This window comes from Camelus ferus, chromosome 4 (genome assembly GCF_009834535.1).
Source record: "Camelus ferus isolate YT-003-E chromosome 4, BCGSAC_Cfer_1.0, whole genome shotgun sequence".
In the NCBI taxonomy this organism is placed as follows: Eukaryota; Metazoa; Chordata; class Mammalia; order Artiodactyla; family Camelidae; genus Camelus; species Camelus ferus.
In genome coordinates this window covers 72,093,367-72,112,026 of record NC_045699.1, presented here as the reverse complement: position 1 = coordinate 72,112,026, position 18,660 = coordinate 72,093,367, and the positions used below count along the sequence as shown (strand labels likewise).

Genomic DNA, 18,660 nt, shown 5'->3' with positions numbered 1-18,660 from the left:
TTGTATAAGATTTTTAGCATCAGTGGAAAAAGAAACAAGTATTTCAATTGGGAAATATCTGCATGAACTCATAATTTATAATTTATTTTTATAACAAATTATTTTATTTTTTCTTTGAAATAAAAAGAAATGCCTGTTTCCTAGCGCTGTGTATGTAGTCCAAAGCCCTAGAGGTAAAGAAAACCCAGGAGCAATGAGCACCCGCTGCTGCCCAGATTGGGGTCTCTAAACACCACTTCCACACCAAGGAAAGGGGCCCCCTGGAGGGGCAACTAGGCTGGGTCTGAGGCAGGAAATGCAGTGGGGGAGCCTGGGCCATCATGGTGGCCAGAAGCAGGAAGGCTGGGAAGACCAGAGGGTGTGCCGAAGGACAGGGAGCCAACCTGGGGCTGCTCTCAGGCCAGAGGCAAGATACGCTGGGCATCAAAAAGCAAGACCGAGATTGACTGAAACAAATCTGAGTTCATTATGAAGCTAAAAAGTGTCCCCCTGGTCATCACTGGCCACGTTACAGCACCGTAAACAAGGCCAGGGGGTGAGGGTGACACCACCTGGCCCTACCAGGCAACGCTTATGTCACTAAAGGGACCCAGCACACGCCCGTGCCTCCCAGGCTGACGGGTGCGTTCGAGCTGAACTGCTGTTTATTAGGTGTGATTGCAGCATTATTGTGTTTTTTAAACAAAAAGTCCTGATGTGTTAGAGATGCACGTTTTCCTGAGAACGGTTCCAGCAAAGCACGAGCAGTGGAACAAAGTTAAAGCCACGGGGGAGGCACGCAGCAAGCTGGGCAGCAGGTAACTGGCGAAGCCCTAGGGTAAGTGGCTGGGGGCTCAACAGTAAGTTAGCACTTCTGTGTCTACCTGTAATTTTCCCTTAAAATGTTTTAAGGAAGGGGGTGTAGGCACTTAGGTTTCTAAGTGGGGACCCACTTCATACTCTGTAAGAACGTGGGCAGACCTCGGGTGGCCCCTCCAGGTTGGCACAGAGAAGGCGCACTCCGGGTAAGGGAGGGCTTGGCTGCAGAGGGAGTGTCCCTGTCCCAGGAAAGCCCTTCTCAGGTTTGCGTAGGGACCACAGCGGCTTCCGGGAGAGGGGACCAGAACCTAGACGCTCTCCCTCTGAGGTTCGAGGTCAGTGGCACGGCTCAGGGAAAGTGGACTGCCCCAGCTGAGATCCACCAGCAGAGACCAGTGGCCTCTGAGGGAAACGATGACAGAGGTGAGGGAGTGGGGAGCAGCTGGGTGTGCCCTGTCCCCAGCAGCAGGGAGCAGCACATGGAGGGGGGCTGACTATAGAAGGTAGGTTCCCAGGACCGGCCACTTCAGGCCAACTGTGAGCCACTGGGATCTGTCGTGGGAGGGGCTTCCCAGGAGCCTGATGGGCAGGATGGGGCGTCCACTGACTTAGGAACCTGTGGTCACATGAGGTGGCCCAGGTCTGTTGGCTGAGGAAGGGGGTGATGGGTTCATCTTTGGCTCTGGCCGCCCTGCAGGACTGCGAACACCTGCCCAGCAGGGGGAGGGGAGCGCTCCCCCAGGAAGGGTGGCTCAGCCCACCAGGGACCCCGTGTGGCCTCTGGTTTCACACTGGGCAGCTGAAGAAGACAGGTCTGTTTCCCATGAACCTCTCAAGAACCCATCCATCTGGAACAGGAAGGGATGAGCATGAGGCTGTTGGACACTGCAAGGCTGGAGTTCCTTCTGGCTGCTCTCACCTGGCCTCGCAGGCCTGTTCTCAACCATCCCAGTGTTACCCAGCATGAGGTCACTGAATGAACAACCGAAGGAGCCAATGATGTCTGGCCGGAGCCCAAGCCCCAAGGCAAGAGGACACCCTCTCTGGCTCCAACACCCGCACTGAGACACCAAGACTCCTTGGGAAAATGTATTTAATGACAGTTCCCGCTGGGCCTGCCCTCTGTCAGGCTACACGAAATGGATGGGGTCTGAATCCAAGGAGGCTCTTCGGTCACCTGTGGCCGTGGACCAGGCTTCCAGCCCCATCCGTACTTGCCTTTAGTCGTGAGGCCCAGCCGAAACCAGCCCCTGCCCTACCGCACCGTCTCCACCTCCAGCTCCAGCTGGTCTCAGCCAGAGGGAGGCGCTGGGTGCTGGCTCAGCCTACTGGACACTGGGCTGGCTCGGGGCTGTGAGAAGCCAGGGCGCCACCTTCGCGGATGTCGCCAAGCACCCAGGGCCAGAAGGCAGCCCCGAGCAGCAGGTCCCAGGCAGGACAAGGTTAGCTGCCCCTGCCTGCTGGGATCCCAGCTTTCCTCAGAGGGGCCGCTGTTCCAGCCCCCACGGGCAGCGTGGGGAGCCCGGGCTTGTCCTGGCCCCCTCATCAGGTCAGACACCACTCTGGCCTGGTCGGGGAGGCCGAGCCTCGGGCCCAGGGCTGCATCACACGTAGTCCAGAATCTCTGTCTCCATCTCGTTCTCACTCCCCTCCGACGGCTTGAAGTCCTCCTCCTCCTCCTCGTCATCCTCCTCTTCTTCCCCAGATTCACCGGTCAGCTGCTCCTTCCCGCCGTCAGCCTTGGTCGGGCTGGAGAACAGAGCTGGCGCCAAAACACAAAGCCATGTCTCCCAACGTAGGCTCCTGGGCGGCCCCCAGACCAGTCTCACCAGAGCCAGCCCCGCCCCCAGACAGGCTCCTGGGCGCCTGTCTAGTTACGGGCATCTGAATTCGATCTCTGCAGAAGCTGCTTTGGGGAGCGCGGCCGGCTGGGGGACCTGGGACCCTGCAGTCTAACAAGCACTTCAGGGGACACTGGAGCCAGTGGCTTTGAAAGTCACCTCTTGGAGGAGCCTTGGGTGGCTTCACGGGCCCAGTGGACTCCCCGGGTGTGCACAGGATGCTGTGGGAGGCCTTTTATGGACCAGACTCTCGGGGGACTGCATCCTAAAGGAGGCTGAGACCCCTGCTCCCCTCAGCTCCGTGGGGGTTGATGGGTCTGGGACCGCCCCCTGCCCGAGCCCAGGTGGGACCCTGAGAGGGGCCCTTTTGCCTACCCTCCCCCTGCCCCATCAGGCGCACAGCCCAGCGAGGGCTCACTCCCCTTCCTCACACCCGGGGAGGGGCAGGCAGCGCAGGGAGACAGGACCCAGGCTCCCAGGGGAAGGACAGGTGCCCCGTGCCCACATATGGCCAGAGGATATCGGGTATGGGGGCAGCCCTGGCTGGCAGCGCCCTGTTCCAGCCCCACCTGGGGCCACGAGGGACACTTGCTCCATCCCGAGTGGGGCCCAAGGGACGGGGGGCGTCCCATCACCCCGAGCGGCTCTCACCAGGCCTCTTGGAGCGGATGGTCTGGCGGATCATGAGGGACATGGCGTCCCGCAGGTCGTCACTGGTCTTGGGGAGGCACCAGCCATCCCGCTCCGTGCAGGAGTTCTCAGCCCCGTCATTGCGGCGAATGATCTTCTGCAACCTGGGGGCAGGACACCCAGTCCCAGGGCGGGGCCTCTGCTCACAGGGGCCAGTGAGCGGTTGTGGCAGAGGTGGGGTCATGCTTAGCGGGCCCGCTCGGGGGGGTGAGTATGGTCAGGAAGCACGCCCGTGAAACTGGCGCATCCCCCGCTGGGGCCCTTGGACGGGGGGGTCCCTGACCCCCACACGGCACACAAAGCGGGCGCGTGCCCACGTCCCGGGTGAGAGTTCAGAGCTCCCACCAGATTCCAGGCTGTGTTTAACCTGCTCTCATCCCCACCCATTCCCAGCATCCCGTCCCCAGTTTTTAAACATCACTGAGAACAATTGGACTAAAGGTTCCTGGAATTCTGGCCAGCCCTGGGGACCAGGAACCGTGTCATGAACCCCCACGTGGGAGACAGAGGAGAGCAGAGACCACAGCCCAGCACCGCCTGCGGTGCACACGGGACACGGCACCCTGGACCCGCTCCGGGGGCCACGCGCCTGGGCAGAGGGATCTCCCGGCGGCATTAACTCCCAGGCAGTCAGCATCCTCGCTGAGACGAAGGCTGACGCGAAATGGAAGAGCCACAGGAAGCGTTCTGGTCCCCGGGCAGTTCCTCTTCCCTGACCAACACCCCACAGTCCCTCCTGGGCGTGGCAGGCCCCTCGGGACGTACTCGTCCACGTGCAAGTCGCATAACTGGTAGAACATCTGTCGATAGGGCGGCAGGGCCCCCTCCCGGAAGACGTAGACCGAGTCCTGGGAAAGGAGCGGAGACACGGGAAGGTGCTGGGGAACCCCTTGCCCCCATGTGGCGGCTCCCAGTCCTAGTCCCAGGCCCCAGCGAGCCCGGCTCGCCTCCTTGGATTCAGGCGGGGCGGTCCGGCCAAAGGCTGGTAGCAGGCGTGGGGAAAATAAGCTCTGACCCCCAGGGGTCGAGGGGTGGCCCACAGCCCCCGGAACCACGAGCCGGCCAGCCACTCACGGTTGGCGGGTGTCCCTCCAGCCTGAGGCCAAGCTCTGCCTCCAGGCCTTCCTGTAAAGCCAGCCCTCCTCACTGCCCGCCAACCTCTACTAATCGGCCATCTTACATAGCCCTGTGTGTCCACCCCTGAGGCATGAAGCGGGCTTTACTGCTTGCCTTCTTCCTTCCCCACCTAGGCGCCAAGTTCCAGAGGTGGGGATATGGCCTAGAACGAGAGTCCTTGAGGAGGACGGTTGCTCAGCTGAGGATCCAGCTGGCTGCACTGGGGAGAGAGGGCGCAAGACGCCGCTCCGCCCCCTCTACGAGGCAGGTGGTTCCAGGGCGGGGGACGTGCCCTTCCCGGCCTCCCCCGACCCCTGCCCTGGACCAGAGCAGCTCAGGCCAGCCCGAGCATGGGAAAGGCCTTTGGAAATCACCACCTCTGCTGGGCCATTGTGTCAACGAAAGCATGAGCCCGTGAGGGGCGGGCCCTGGGCCCGTAAACTCCACACCCTGGGCCCAGCTCACAGCCTGGGTTCAGATGGTCTGTTCGGGCTTCACGCTCCCAGTGCGCGATTCTTACCAGCCCTGCAGCGGCCCCACAGGACCTCAGGGCCTGGCTCACGGAGGGCACCACTTGGGGCTGTCGATGTCAAAGATCCCTCCCCGAGACCCGCCCAGGTGGTCCTCAACCCCCACTGCCCCGGGTGGTTCACACCGAGTTCTGACTCTGTTTTTGGAGGCTGTCCTGGAAGCTGGGAGTTGTGCAAAGGCACTGACAGGGCAGAGCCACCTCCGTCAGGGCCCCTCCCGGCGTCACACATGGGGCCTGGAGAATGTGCTGTGGGCGCCTGGCCTGCCCAGGGAGAAGGCGCCTTTCCCTGTCCCCTTCACTGTCACCCAGCAGCCAGCTCAGGGACACCCACCTTGAGCTTGTACTTGTTGGAGGTCAACTTCCGTGTACTGGGTGTCCCCGAGGGGCCCAGGCCCTGCTTGAGGTCGTGCATGGTGACAAGCTGGCTGGCTGCGAGGGGACAACAGCAGTGCTTTTGGAATATACGGGGTATTTCTCCCCAGCCCCCCCGCCCTGCCCTCCTGCCGCCCACCCCCTCCCTAGGGAGCAGGGCGAGCCTCAGGCACTCACGTGTCTTTTTGACGGTGATGGGGAGGCTGTAGTTGTAGGCGCTGCGCTTGGCTTTGACAGGCATGTCGCTGGAGGCGTAGCCTGCCGGAGAGGGAGGCACGTCAGGCGGGTGGGCGCGCTGCCCCCTCTGGCAAACAGCACTGGTCTGCACTGCAGACGCACGAGGGTATCCCGTTCCTGAGAGGGGGACTCCAGGCCCCCTGCGTTCTGGAGCTCTGTGTGCCGGGGGCCCAGGGCGGGCTGGACACTGGACACTTACTGGAGGCCCGGCCTGCACCGCAGAAGCCACAAGTAACTGGAGTACCCGAATGGGGACTGTGGTTTGCGGTTCAGCCGCCAGAGGGTCCAGGCTGGAGCCAGGACTCGAGCTCTGGTCCTCATCTCTATGCTATTCTGCCCACAACAGTCTCACCAAAGGGGAAAGGCTTTTCATCCTCTCCATATGGATTTACTCTTATTGCAGAAGAAAATGCTAGACATGGAAAGATACAAAGAGAGAAAAACAGGAAGCAAAGGCACTAGTCACGTTTACCGTATTTTATGCCACAGCGGATCCGGAAGTCAAGGACTTGATAGATCTTGGCGTCTGGGTGTTTTCGGGGGTCGTACCCATATCGAATCCACAGGCTTCTCCAGGGGCCCGTGATCTAGAGACAGAAAGGGTGGGAGTGCGAGTGGGGCCAATCCCCGACCCCTACAGAGACGCAGGCCACAGTGGTGTATCCAGGTGGGGCAGCGGGACAGTCCAAGAGGTGAGGACACGGCTCTGGAACCCCACCCCCAGCTTGGCCATGTGTGGCTCCGTCACCTTGGGTAGGTCCCTTGGCCTTTTCAAGGCATGGTCCACCTGTCAGATGGCGTTTTTGTGAGGATTAAATGAGATGCTGCCCCGGAGCCCTCACCACAGGGCCCGGCAGAGAGCAAGAGCTCAAGAAATGTCATTAGCGTATGACAGAGGGACGTAAGGTCCCGGAACAGTACTCCTGAGGCCCTTGTCTAGGAAGCCAACTCTGAACGGCAGACGGCGGCTCTGAGCACAGGAGGGAGGCGTCCCCGTGCACCCCACCCCCGCCATCACTGTCACGTCACGTCTTGCACTTGCCCCCCCAGTGCTCCACGTGGGGCCCTTGGGGACAGTGGGGACCACACGGGGCTCCTCCTCATAGCACCTGTGGGAATCTCCATGCCCTCCAGGACTGAGTCCACAGTGCACCTGCCCCGCTGAACCCCACTCAACCCAGGCAGACTGAATGAAGGCGGAGTGGCACTGAGGTCAGGGGCCCGGGCTCTGCAGCCACACAGGCCAGGGCCCCCGGGCGGCTCAGCCACTTGCTGGCCGCAGGACCCTGGCACATCGAGTCACTGCCCTGAGCCAGGCTTCTCCATCCCCGCCGGAGGAAGACAGGACAGGAAACACACACAGCACTCAGCCCAGTGCATGGTCCTTAGAAAGTCCTTAATACAAAGTCATTTAAAACGTATAATTCCTTTACTTACAAGTCATGCGACCACTCCTCAATGCCACGATCCCAGGACGGCCAGGTGTGCTACCAAGGAGGCCTCTGTAGGGGCTGCAACAAGCCTGTGCGGCTGGGACAGGGCCGCCTGCTCTTGCTGCGACTCTGAGCGGTCACATCAGGGACCAGAACCCCAGGGGGAGCCAAGGTGGGTGGTGGGCGGACACTCACCATGTAATAGGCCATGAAGGGCAGCAAGACCTTGAGCTTGTCAGGGTGGACGCTGATGTTGGCCTTGACGGCGTTACGTGACCAGATGGGTCGGATTTCAAACAGCTGGAGGTCAAGGTAGGGGCTGAGATGAGCACAAGCAGCCTCCGGCCCGCCTGCCCCAGGTTCCCCGCATGGTCTGGCCCCCAGAGGGCCTTCCGGGGAGGAGGCAGCAGAGAGCAGGGGCTGAGCGCTTAGCACCTCCCTCAGAAGCGTGCGCTGTGCGCCCAGCACGTTTCAAGTGCAGTTGCAGGGCCTGAGGGTCCTGAAATGACCTTGAGGGACACCGTCCCTGTCCTCATGCAGCTCAAAGGGCAGCCAGGGAGGCAGACGACCCAGAACAGGGCCATGAGGGGGACATGCCAGAGCTCAGGGATCCTGAACGGCACCAGCCTAGAGGGCAGAGGCCTGAGCTGGGGCGCCATGGAGGCCGCAGGGAACAGCCCAGCCTGGGGGAGGGCTGCCAAAGGCTGGGGTCTGGACCGCAAAAGGGCCAGGGTGGGAAGGACCCTGAGCAGGTGGGGGATTGGGCTGTGACCAGAGGACGATGAGGGGCCTCGGAGAGTGGCCCCCATCACCCACCGACCTAGTGACTGCTAGAAACACAACGAAGTGTCCACACAGTCTCTTTAAGAAATGACACCGCCTTGTCCCACCCCTGCCAGGGGCTAGTCAACTTCAACAGGGGAAGAGGCATCAGCCAGCAGTGATGTGGCCTGAGACCTGCTGTCCCCACCTGTGGGGACGCGACGAACAGTGGCCCCTGGACTGTGTCTTCTAGAACCTGAGAGCCAGTGGGCAAGGCGGAAGGCCGCCTCCTCCCAGGGCCGCGCATCCACTCGGACTCTAAGGCGGGGGAAGCGCCGGGCCTGGCGCGCAGCAGGTGCCCTGTCTGGTATGTTGCAACCAGCGACTGGATGAATAAAAGCTTCCGGGTCTCAGAGCGCCACCCTGAAGTCACATCTGGACAAGGCTTACCCACCACAAAGAGACCCCTAAGAGTTCTAAGAAGCACTTTCAACCTTGGGGAGGCAGGGCTTAATACTGGCATCACTTCAGACGTGACAGGAGGTGCACAGTTCCCATGTGCTGATGCCTGAGTTTAAAGAAAGGGCAGCGCAGCAGAGCGAGAGCAGAACCACACGGAGGGGCCGGCTGGGAAACGGGAGGGGCCCGCGCAGGGGGGCGGGGCGGGGGCGGGCGCACCTTCCGCAGCTCCTCCTCCACCTTCCGGTCGATGGGGTTGGTGCAGACCCTCCTCCACGTCTGGACGGCAGCGTCCAGCGGCTGCGCGGGCACCTCGTCCTCCTCGAAGTTGACGAAGATGGCGTTGTGGGGGCGCCGGGCCCGGCTCAGGCCGATGAGGTTCTCGCCTGAGATGGGGGGGTTGTTGTAGCCTTCCCTGGGGGCAGAGAGAGCATCTGGGGGCAGCAGCGCCAGGCGCGGGCCTGGCCGGACACCGGCGGCCCACACTCGTGTGCTTTTCCCTGCAATCTGGGTGAGGAGAGGACCGCAGCGCCAGCCGCTGAGGGCAGGGGCCTGAGTTCCCAGGCCCGTCTCTGGGAGAAGGGGCGGTGGCTCTGAGGCCCGGCAAGGCCAAAAGGCCCCAGACGCTGGGATGCAGGGAAGGGCTCCTGTCGTGAGGTTGGTGGCCTCACAACTGCTCGAGTCCAGCCAGTGAAAAGCTGGAAACAACCTAAATGCCCATCAGGCGGGGACGGGGAAGTCAGGTGGGGCACAGACACACAGGACACAGGGATCAGCTGTTAGACAACAGTGGTACTTAACGACGTCTACAGCTCACTTGCTTGACCCTGAAAACTATCCTACGGGGAAGGATCCATTTTCCCATGAAGTCACTGAGGCCACAGGGCTTGGAAACCCGACGAGAGCAGAGCTCAAGGGAATGGAGCTGGGACTCGAGCCAGGGAGGCTGGGGGCCGCCAACCACCATCCTGCCACGCCTGCCAGAGCCCGAGGCTCCCGCCTGGGAGCATCTCGACGTCATCAAGGAAAGGAGGGACAGAGGCTACCGAATGGTCTCATCCCACAGCACAGAGGTTAAAACGGGCTCCTCCACGTGAGCACAGAGCACGCAGGGGGACGAGCCCTGGGGTCTCAGAGCGCCCACCTCTGAGGAGGGATGTCAGGAACGCCGCCCCTACGCTAGAGCGGGGGGGCAGGATGAGGAGCCCCCAAAGCCCACCGCCAGCTTCAACAATCACCGTCACGTGGCTGATTTCACGTCATCCAGACCGCACCCCAGACCTGCTCAGCCACTCTGAGGGATATTTCAGAGTATGTCCTGGATGTCATATGACAACACTGAGGTGATCACTACCTTTTAAACGTGTTCCATTTTACCTTAATTTTCTACATGAGTACAGACTATTGCAAATCTGTGCCTTTTTTTTAAACGTGACTCCATTTGCTTGCGATTTGCAGATATATACAACTATATATAAAAAAGATAAACAGCGAGGTCCTACTGTAGAGCCCAGGGAACTATATTCAATATCTTATAATAGCCTATAATGGAAAAGAATCTGAAAAAGAATATACATGTATATGTATAAATGACACTGCTGTACACCAGAGACTGACACAACACTGTAAATCACCTCTACTTCAATTAAAAACACAAAACAAAACACATGACACCACTGGAAACCACCCTGAACAGCGACACTATCCTGTTTTCAGAGACACCTCCTGAAGCCCCAGACACCCAAGGAGAGATCCTGGCGGCTCCAAACCAGGAGCAGGAGCAGGAGCAGGAGGGAGCCGGCGGCCTCCACTGGCCCTCCTCCCCACCAACTGGCCTGAGGAGGAGGGACCCCCCATTAGGCCAGCCTCCTCCCCGCCAGCCCTCGGGGCCCCAGCAAGGCCAGCAGAGCAGAAAAATCAATAGCAGCCTTGGGAGAAACGGCAGGTTCTTTCCATGTGCTGGAAAATTGACAGACCATGTGGGAGGAAAACAGGGCCTCTGGGTCAAGGGCAGCCGGCCCTCCGCCCTAGTCCCCTCCCAGAAGCTGGGGGACAGCTGTCTGCTGGCCCCGCAGGACAGAGTGACTCAGACGCTGCCATCCAGTGCCAGGCCAGCAATGCGGGTCCAGGGTGGGGGGCTCTAGTTCCTTCTTGTACACATTTCTGTTTATTTCTGACTGTAAAAGTAAAATGCTCGTGGGGCAAAAAGTCAAAATATTTCAGAAATATGTAAATTTTAAAAATAGACTATATCTCGCCCTGCTTAAAACTCCCGTACTGCAGATAACACAGGCCCAGCAAACTCTCACTCAGCACGCTAGTTTCTGGCGGGGGGGCGGTGTGACCCGCTTCTCTCTAGTTACACGCTTCGGCACTGTTCGATTTTCTCTGTCTCCTGCAATCACAGAGTGGGGGCGGGGGAACTTCATGGACCCAACAGGCCTGAGAGACGTCAACCAAAGCCACCCGCACGGCCCTGGTCTGGCTCCTAAGTCACTTTTGAGACAACTGGGAGATGGAACAAGGACTAGTCCTGGGTGACATTAAAGAACATTGTCGCATTTGCTCCTTACGATAATAGTACTCCAGTGAAGTTAAAAAAAAAAGTCCTTCCCTGTTAGAGACCCACACTGACTTGTTTCTGGAGGACGAGCTGTGATGCTGGGGGGCGGGGGCAGGGCAGGGAGCAGGCGGCAGAAGGCTGCTAATCACTGGAGCCGGTGCTGCAGGTGAGGGCGCATCGGACAACTCTACCTGTGGAACTCCCCATACGTTTTCAAAGGGAAAGAACAGCACATCTTTCTCTTTAGGATGGAATCCAAGCACCGCACTGAGGCCTACGGGACCCCCACCCCACCACGCTCTTGGCTTGCTCTGCTTTGCAGGCAATGCCGCCGACTATTCCTGTGCCAACCCCTGCCCCGTGTCTGGATTGTTCTCCTTGGGTCTTCACCTGCCCGGCTCTGTCATCAAGAGGCCTGTTTCAAAGGTCAGCTCCTCCCAGGGCCCTAACCCTCCCACTCACTGCCCATTACAGCCCACTCCTCTCTTATAGCCTTCAAGGCACACATCTGTGCACAGGCCCCACGGTCCGCTCACCCTTCACTCAGGCTCCATCCGGCTCCGAACCCCCGGCCCAGCACAGAGCCTCCCCTGACGTGTTCCCGCTGACGCCAGCTCCAAGGGGAGCCTGGGCCCTGATGGGCGGTCAGTCCCCGTGGATGGAAGTGTTTAGGGAGGAGAGAGAAGGTTCTCGTCCTCCCACCCCTCCAGAGACAACTATTCTGGGCCCAATCTTCCAGATTTTTCTAGGCTTCTAGAATCACCCCCCCAATTTATTCTTATGCCACAGACTCTGCCTGAACACCTGCTAGAGCAAGGTTCTCTGGACGCATGCCACGTCAGCCCATGGAGCTCGCTCTCCTGCAGGCTGTGCGGTCTTCCTGGGCACGGACAGGCCATTAGTGGACCGATCACTTACTTGTCGGACTCCGCCAGGCACTCACTGTCGTAAGTATTTCAGAAAACGGCAGTCCTTTAGCCCCCCGACAGCGCAGGGAAGCGGCACCGTTATCACCAGCCCCGTTACAGGCGGGAGGCTGGCACGGGAGGGCAGGGCTCACTTGGGATTGCATGCCAGCACCCGAACACAGGCCCCAGCCCATGTGCGCTCTCCCACACCAGGCCCTCTCAGCTTCCTGCTGCTGCCCATAACAACCAGGAAATGTCCCAAGTGTGTTTCTGAGCTCTGATCGTCACTGTGGGATAGGCTCCTACAGGCAGCACTGCTAGGCCAACAGGGAGGAGCACATGAAACTGGAACAGACCCTGCCAGGCTGCTCTCCAAAAGAGCCGGCCTCCCTCCTGGTGCCCTTTCAGTGCGGGGGTCTGTCTCTCCGCACCTCAAGGTACACACTTTCGGGGCTGGGTCTTCATGTTCAAAGATGCCATCCTGATTCACACTCCGTGGTGTGGGGACAGCTCTGAGCAAGGCCTCCGGGTGGGGCGCAGGGACCAGGGCTGCTTCCTGACACTTCTCGTCAGGGTCCCTCATCACTGGCTACTCTGCCGCTGAAGGCGCTGGGGCCATGGGCCTGAGCGAAGCCAGCCACCCTGGCCACCTGCCCCATGAGTGGCAGAGTCGAGCCCTCTGACCGCAGGGCCCTGGCTCTGAACCCCAATGCTGCAGGGAGCTGGGAGTACCTACCGGTGCTGTGTCTCTGGTCGATAGAAGTAGTCCACCGGGGTGTCCAGCCTGGAGAAGATGGGTGGGGGGATGTAGAGGGGCAGCTCCTGGTGGAAGAAAGTCTCCTTCTCAGGCTTGAGCATGAGAACCTTGTCGTACATGGACGTGTGCCCGCCGCCTGCATCCGTGTGCACAGCCAGGTACTGGAAGTCGGACATTCCTGGAAAGAGAGGGGGACAGACACCCTATCACACTTGCCCAGGCATGGCAGCGGCCACGCACCGACGCCCACACCTTCTGGAGGGTCCTGAGCCAGCCCCATGGGGGAGGCTGCTGGGCAACGGTGGCAGGAGCCAAAACCACCCCTGCGAGTCGCTCCTGTGAACTCAGCCCAATGCACTGCAAGTCACTTGAATAAGTATTTTGGGGGCAGGGGGTTACATGACATGTGATGATGACGTCTAGGCTTGTGTGCCTCAAAATGTTAGGCGCACGTGACTCACCTGGGATCTTGCTGAATGCAGATTCTGAGATGCTGCATTTCTAACAAGCTCCCAGGTGAGGCCAATGCTGCTGGCCCAGGGACACACATGGAAGGGGAGATGCCAGCTCCGTCAGAGAGAGAAAACACGATCACTTGGAAAGCCTCATTCTGGGAAGGACAGCCCTCTCAGCGGATACCAGAATGACCGCCAGAATGACCGACATTCAAAAGGTCCAACACGTGGGATCCCAGGCCGTCTTGGTTTCCTTACGCTTTCTATCCCCTCCTTCCTCTCTGAGTCTTTAGTCTCTTCAGAGTCTATCTAAAGAACTGCAGCTGCAACTACAGACCTTCTGAAGGCTTGTTAGTAACCTGCCGAGTGACCTCCAGTGTGTGGGAACCAGCCCTTAAACAGGCATCATCTCCCTGAATCTCCCCAAGGCTTCAAGGAACTCAGGGCTCCAGCCGCCCAGACAAGGAGGCCAAGGCTGAGGACAGCCGAGCTACCTGCCCAGAGAGACTCGCAGAGCTGGCGCAGGCACCACGCCAAAGCCCACGTTCTTTCTGACTCCCCTTCCTCACCCCACACCTACTGCCTCCTCACAGGAGTTCCCTGGGGGCGGCAAACTCAGGTGAGGACCCCACAGGAGATATTCAGTCCACTGAGAGTTCACAGGACATGAGGTCCCGAGGGAAGTCATCTGGGAAGGCTTTAGAGGGAAGGCAAGACCAGCAGCCATCAAGACTGAGAAGGTTCCCAAACACCGGGGGCTGAAAAGTAGAGGCCTGCTGACTAGTTTTATTTGGCCCCAAATAATGGCTTTAAAAACAAGATTTCTCAGAGAACTCCAGTTCCCTGAAGAATGCAGAAAGCCAGGCAACAATGAGCCCACAGACTGCAGGGAGCTGCTGGCTGGAGGGAGGAGAGTCTATCTCCTGGATGGGGCCTGCACTATGCCACCCCTTTGTCCCCTACCCACCGCAGGTTGTGAATGGCCCACACACTCCTGCAGGTATGAGGGACACATGCCATGAAATAACTCAGTGCAAGAAGAACTGCACTTTGCAGTTACCTTGAAATTTGTAAATGGTGGAGACGATGCCAAGGACCTCCACGTCGACTGTGACCTCGGGGTGAGCCTCAAGCCCCGGGGCCCCCCTCCGCTGCCTCGTCTTCCTCCTGACCCGGAGCAGCAGGCTGCTGGAACCAAAGCGGTTGGCACACACTGGGTGGCAGTAGGGGTCCTTGGGCCGGAAGTACAGCTCCAGCCTCTTGGTAGGGTCAGTATAGATCTGTGGTGAGGCCAAGGGAGACACAGTGAAGCAGTGACCAGCTAAGCAGGCGGCAGGAAACTGCTCCCCTCTCAACAAAAGCCCAATGGAGACCCAGGTGACCAGGGCCAGAGGCTCGTGTTTCATTCTGAGCTTTTAATTCCCAAAAGATTCATTTGTTTTTTTTAATGGAGTTACTGAGGATGGAACCCAGGACCTCATGCATGCTAAGCATGCGCTCAACCACTGAGCTATACCCACCCTCCAAGAATCATTTTTCAAACCCAAGACTTAGGAATCCCTTCTCATGAAACACAGGTCTATAGATTGTTAGGGTGGGAATGATCCCAGAGGTGAGCCAGGCCCAGAGGAGGTGCACCAGAAGCAGGCATGGAATGAATGAATGACCAGTCTCTTGCCAAAGGGCTCACACTAAAACTGGGGGGCTGACATCCCCAGGGTTAGCGGGAGGGTCCTGTCAATGCCGCAGTAAAGTGAGTCATGATAAAAGAATAAAGCATGACTGACTGGGTCTCGGCAGGCATCTTGTGCTTAATGACAAGTTCAAGGTTTTTAACATCCATAAAGGATGAGGAGGCAGAGTTAAGATTTCAGAGGGAGGCAAGCATGAGTTCAAATCCCCACGGTACCATGTAGGAACTTATTTGATCCAATCTTTCTTCCTGTGTCTTTATCTGAAAAATGGGAATAATAATGTTACCTAACTCACTAGAAAATGTTGTGAAAATTCAATCATGCATTTGACAAGTATTATAGATGTGAGAACTAAGGGAGTGAATGAAACAGACAAGGTCCTGCTCTCATGGAGTTTACAGCCTCAGAGCCAAGGGTCCTAGACAGACAATAAACACATTAAAACATAATTTCAGACTGGAATTAGCAGGTTGAGTCGGTAGATATTAACTGCTAGCAGCCACTTTACTGAGGGCAGGCAGAGAAGGGCTCTCTGAAGGAGACACTTCAAGGTCTGATGCATGTAATGCACTTACACATAGAGCTCTGTATAACGTAAGAATCCACCCCAGCTCCACTATTTGCCGCGTAAACACATTGCCTTGGTTTCTTTGCAAAAATTAGGACACCGATAGTTTCTACCTGGCAGGGTTCTAATGAGGACTGAATGTAAGTAAGTAAAAGCACCTAGAACTGTGCCTGGTACAGAGTAAGTTGTTAGCTATGACTGCCTTCAACCCTAATAACATAATCCTTAGCCCTACTCTCACGCAGGTCAATGGTTCTTCATATGCCCATTCCTCAGATTTCTGCCCCAGCTTTCTGCCTCAGCGAAATGAAGATGTAGCAGACCAGCACATCCGGGGGTAAGGGGGCTGCAGCTGAGCTGCGTTTAAGACAGGGATGCCGAGGCTGCGGCTCATCCGAGGATGGGATGGGAAAGACATTCCCCTCTTTGGGTCTCCTCTGCAGACCTTTTCCCTCAGCTCCCGGGGAAAACGGTCAGCGCCCGGCGATCTCAGAAGCAAACCCCACACATGGCCGCCCGAGCCTGCCTCAAGCTCAGTTTCTTGCCAAGGAAACCACACATCCTGCCCCTCCGGCGTCGTCCCCCGACTCAGTCCTACCCCCGGTCCCCGGAGGCTCCTCGTTTCTCACCCGGGAGACGCTTTCCTCGCCGCCCAAGGTCTGCATCATCTTGGACACGTCGCGCACCACGCCCGGGTATTCCACACACACCATGCGCCGCTCGCGCGGCAGCTCCAGAGGCACCGCGACCCCTGTCCCCGCGCCGGCCGCCCCCGCCGCCATCCCGGCCCGTCTGGTGGGGCCGCCGCAGCCCGTCCCTCCACGCGCTCCCAAAGGCCGAGCCTCAATGGTTCCGCGAAGGAATCGTTCCGGGGTCCTTCCCTGCTCGGGTGTCTCTAAATCCCTGAGTTCCGCGAAGCCAGAAGGCCTCTAGGGACAAACGCCCATGGAGAGGTCCCAAGACTTCAGGGTACACCCGCCGGTCCTTAACTTTGTGTTTAAAATGATGCGGGTTAGAGCCCGAGGGGCGGGGAAGGACCTGTCTCTCCCACCAACCTGAGAGGGACCGGATTGTTTGTAAGACACCGCCCGGTCCTCGACTTTAGCCAATGAGAACCCGAGGGCCAAGCAGAGTTTTTTTTAGCCAATGAAGAGTCGGGAGGAGCCGCCCCAGCTTCCACCCCCTCCATAGGTTTAGCCAATAACGAGCCAGGACTAGGCCAGGTCCCCGCCCCTTTCTCGGATTCCAGCCCCGGGGAGAGACAGAGAAAGACTTCCTGTCCGCCGTATTGCAGGGGAAGGTCCCCGTAAAGAATTATTTCCGGACCCCGGGTACGCGGGGAGGTTTTGTCCGGGCTCGGACCTCCGCTCCTGCTGGCCGCCCCAGGATGAGCTTTCTGGCGGCGCGTGGAGGCCGCGAGGAGTTTGATGTGGAAACGGCGAGCGCGGGGGAACTGCGCTTGGAATGCTCGCCTGCCTCCACGCACTGAAAGCCCGGAAGCGCGCTCCGCGCGGGAGCTCGGGGCAGAATGCGGGCGTCGGTCCTTCATTTCTTGGACAGTTACTCCTCGCCTGCTGTGCCGGGCACCACTCAAACCCAACAGAAGCATTAAGTGAGCGGCTGTGTGAGAGACCCTGAAGCGAGAGACAGGGACCATTCTAGGAAGTGACGGAAGACAAAACTATCTGGAGCAAAGTGAGGGAGACGAAGAGTCGGAGGTCGACATAGGTCAGACAGATCCTAAAAACGATGTACCTAACGGGTTGGCTTTCTCTGAGTGCGATGGAAAGCCCTTGAAGGCTTTTGTGCAGGGAGTGCCGTATCTGATCTATGCGTTTAAAAGACTCTATGGCTGTTGTGTAGAGAGTAGACCAAAGAGGGCAAAAGTGGACTGAGATGAAAGCAGCTGACAGGCTGCGTAATCTAGGCAAGAGATGCTGCCCCGGCCAGGGAAGTGGCAGTGAGGATGGAAAGAAGAGACTGGATTTGAGAATATTAGGAGATAAAAATCAGTAAGAGCAAGGGACCCCTTGGATATGGGTACGCCTTGGATATGGGTACCCCAAGTTGCTGAAATGATTTTTTAAAATTGAAGTACAGACAATTACAATGTGTCAATTTCTGGTGTACAGCACAATGTCCCAGTCTTTCATATACATACATGTATTCGTTTTCATATTTTTTCCATTAAAGGTTACAAGATATTGAATATAGTTCCCTGTGCTATACAACAGAAACTTTAAAAAAATATTATTATATATAATATGTGGCTAACATTTGTAAATCTCAAACTCCCTAATTTATCCTCTCCCACCCCCTTTCCCCGGTAACAGTAAGATTGTTTACTAAGTGTGCGAGTCTGTTTCTGTTTTGTAGATGAGTTTATAATGTCCTTTTTGGGGTGAGGGGGAGAAATGATTTCTGAATCAAAAGACTACCTCATTGTTCTAGATGGACTCCAGAAGGTCAAATAAATGGCTGCAAAGACCACAAAGTCCCTTATTAAAAGAAAAATTTGTAATTCAAGTGTGAGCTATGTGTCACTGGCTGGGAGCCCTAGAACTTTGAAAGGAAGGCCCCTCCAAGAGCACAGTGAGGAATCAACCAGCAGCACATGGTGGACAGAAGCTGCGTGTTTCAGTGGGAGGCTGGGCCTGAGGGCTTAGCAGCCCCGACCTGCCTTTTCCAGCAGGAACTTGCATGTTCTGCCACCACAGAAGATTCTGTGCAGTGAGGCCAGGATGATTCTCCAGAATTTTCCATGCCTTGAGATGAAGTATCCTTTTAAACTTCTCCTGTCCTTTGCTCTCATTCCACGCTTACCAAGCGTGGAATTGATTTGATTTTCCAGAAAGGAGAATCTGAATAACGGATGTATATTTTCATTCCCCTGTGAGTATATCAGCCCCCTGTGAGTTTGGTACACATGAGTCAGTCCTGAAGACTGTCACTATCAGTAGAGTTGACTGATAAAATAGTGTATACACAATTAAGTTAGAATTTCACATAATATTGGGGACATACTTTTAAAAATTAAATACTGGGGACAGACACTAATCATTTATTCATTATCTGAAATTCCAGTTTAGCTAGGGGTATTTTTATTTGCTAAATATGGCACCCCTTCCTCTGGGTATTGAAGGAATTCAGTTTCTGAATCTTCAAAGCTGGTTGCAAACTACCCAGAACCTTAGGGAACCCACTGAGATCCTGACCACCCCATACCCCCCACCCCAATTCAGTGACCCTCTAGTTTTGTCTGCTCTGATCTGCTCTCTATGGAAGCAAGAGTGATCTCTCTGGGAGGAGCTGGCTCTGGCCCTGTCTCCAGAGACCCCCCTCCCCACCAGTTCCCCATTTCACCACCTGACTGACTCCTCTGCATCCTTTAGTGTTCTGCTTAGAGTTCACCTTGCCTGGAGAGGTCGGCGTCATCCTCTGTGCCCATGGCACCCAAACTCATCCTGCTACAGAG

At 57.4% G+C, this 18,660-nt stretch overlaps 1 protein-coding gene across 1 annotated transcript; it reads right to left on the bottom strand.

The window, feature by feature from the left end:
- Positions 1 to 1,873: 1,873 nt before the first annotated feature.
- GTF3C5 (general transcription factor IIIC subunit 5) lies at positions 1,874 to 16,262 on the bottom strand. Its single transcript, XM_032478741.1, has 11 exons — positions 15,815 to 16,262; positions 13,984 to 14,203; positions 12,448 to 12,646; positions 8,460 to 8,655; positions 7,215 to 7,319; positions 6,059 to 6,173; positions 5,527 to 5,607; positions 5,309 to 5,406; positions 4,095 to 4,177; positions 3,291 to 3,433; positions 1,874 to 2,560 (listed from the first exon to the last, which is right to left on the bottom strand). The coding sequence occupies exons 1-11, from the start codon at positions 15,965 to 15,967 to the stop codon at positions 2,403 to 2,405; spliced, it is 1,551 nt and encodes a 516-aa protein (XP_032334632.1). The 5' UTR covers positions 15,968 to 16,262; the 3' UTR covers positions 1,874 to 2,402.
- Positions 16,263 to 18,660: the final 2,398 nt, after the last annotated feature.

Excerpts from the sequence above, each read along its gene's own strand:
- GTF3C5 (XM_032478741.1), bottom strand. The coding sequence starts at position 15,967 with ATGGCGGCGGGGGCGGCCGGCGCGGGGACAGGGGTCGCGGTGCCTCTG. Across the intron at positions 8,656-12,447 it reads CGACCAGAGACACAGCACCG|GGAAGGCTACAACAACCCCC; the intron begins GTAGGTACTCCC and ends CTCTGCCCCCAG. Across the intron at positions 4,178-5,308 it reads CCAACAAGTACAAGCTCAAG|GACTCGGTCTACGTCTTCCG; the intron begins GTGGGTGTCCCT and ends CTCCTTTCCCAG.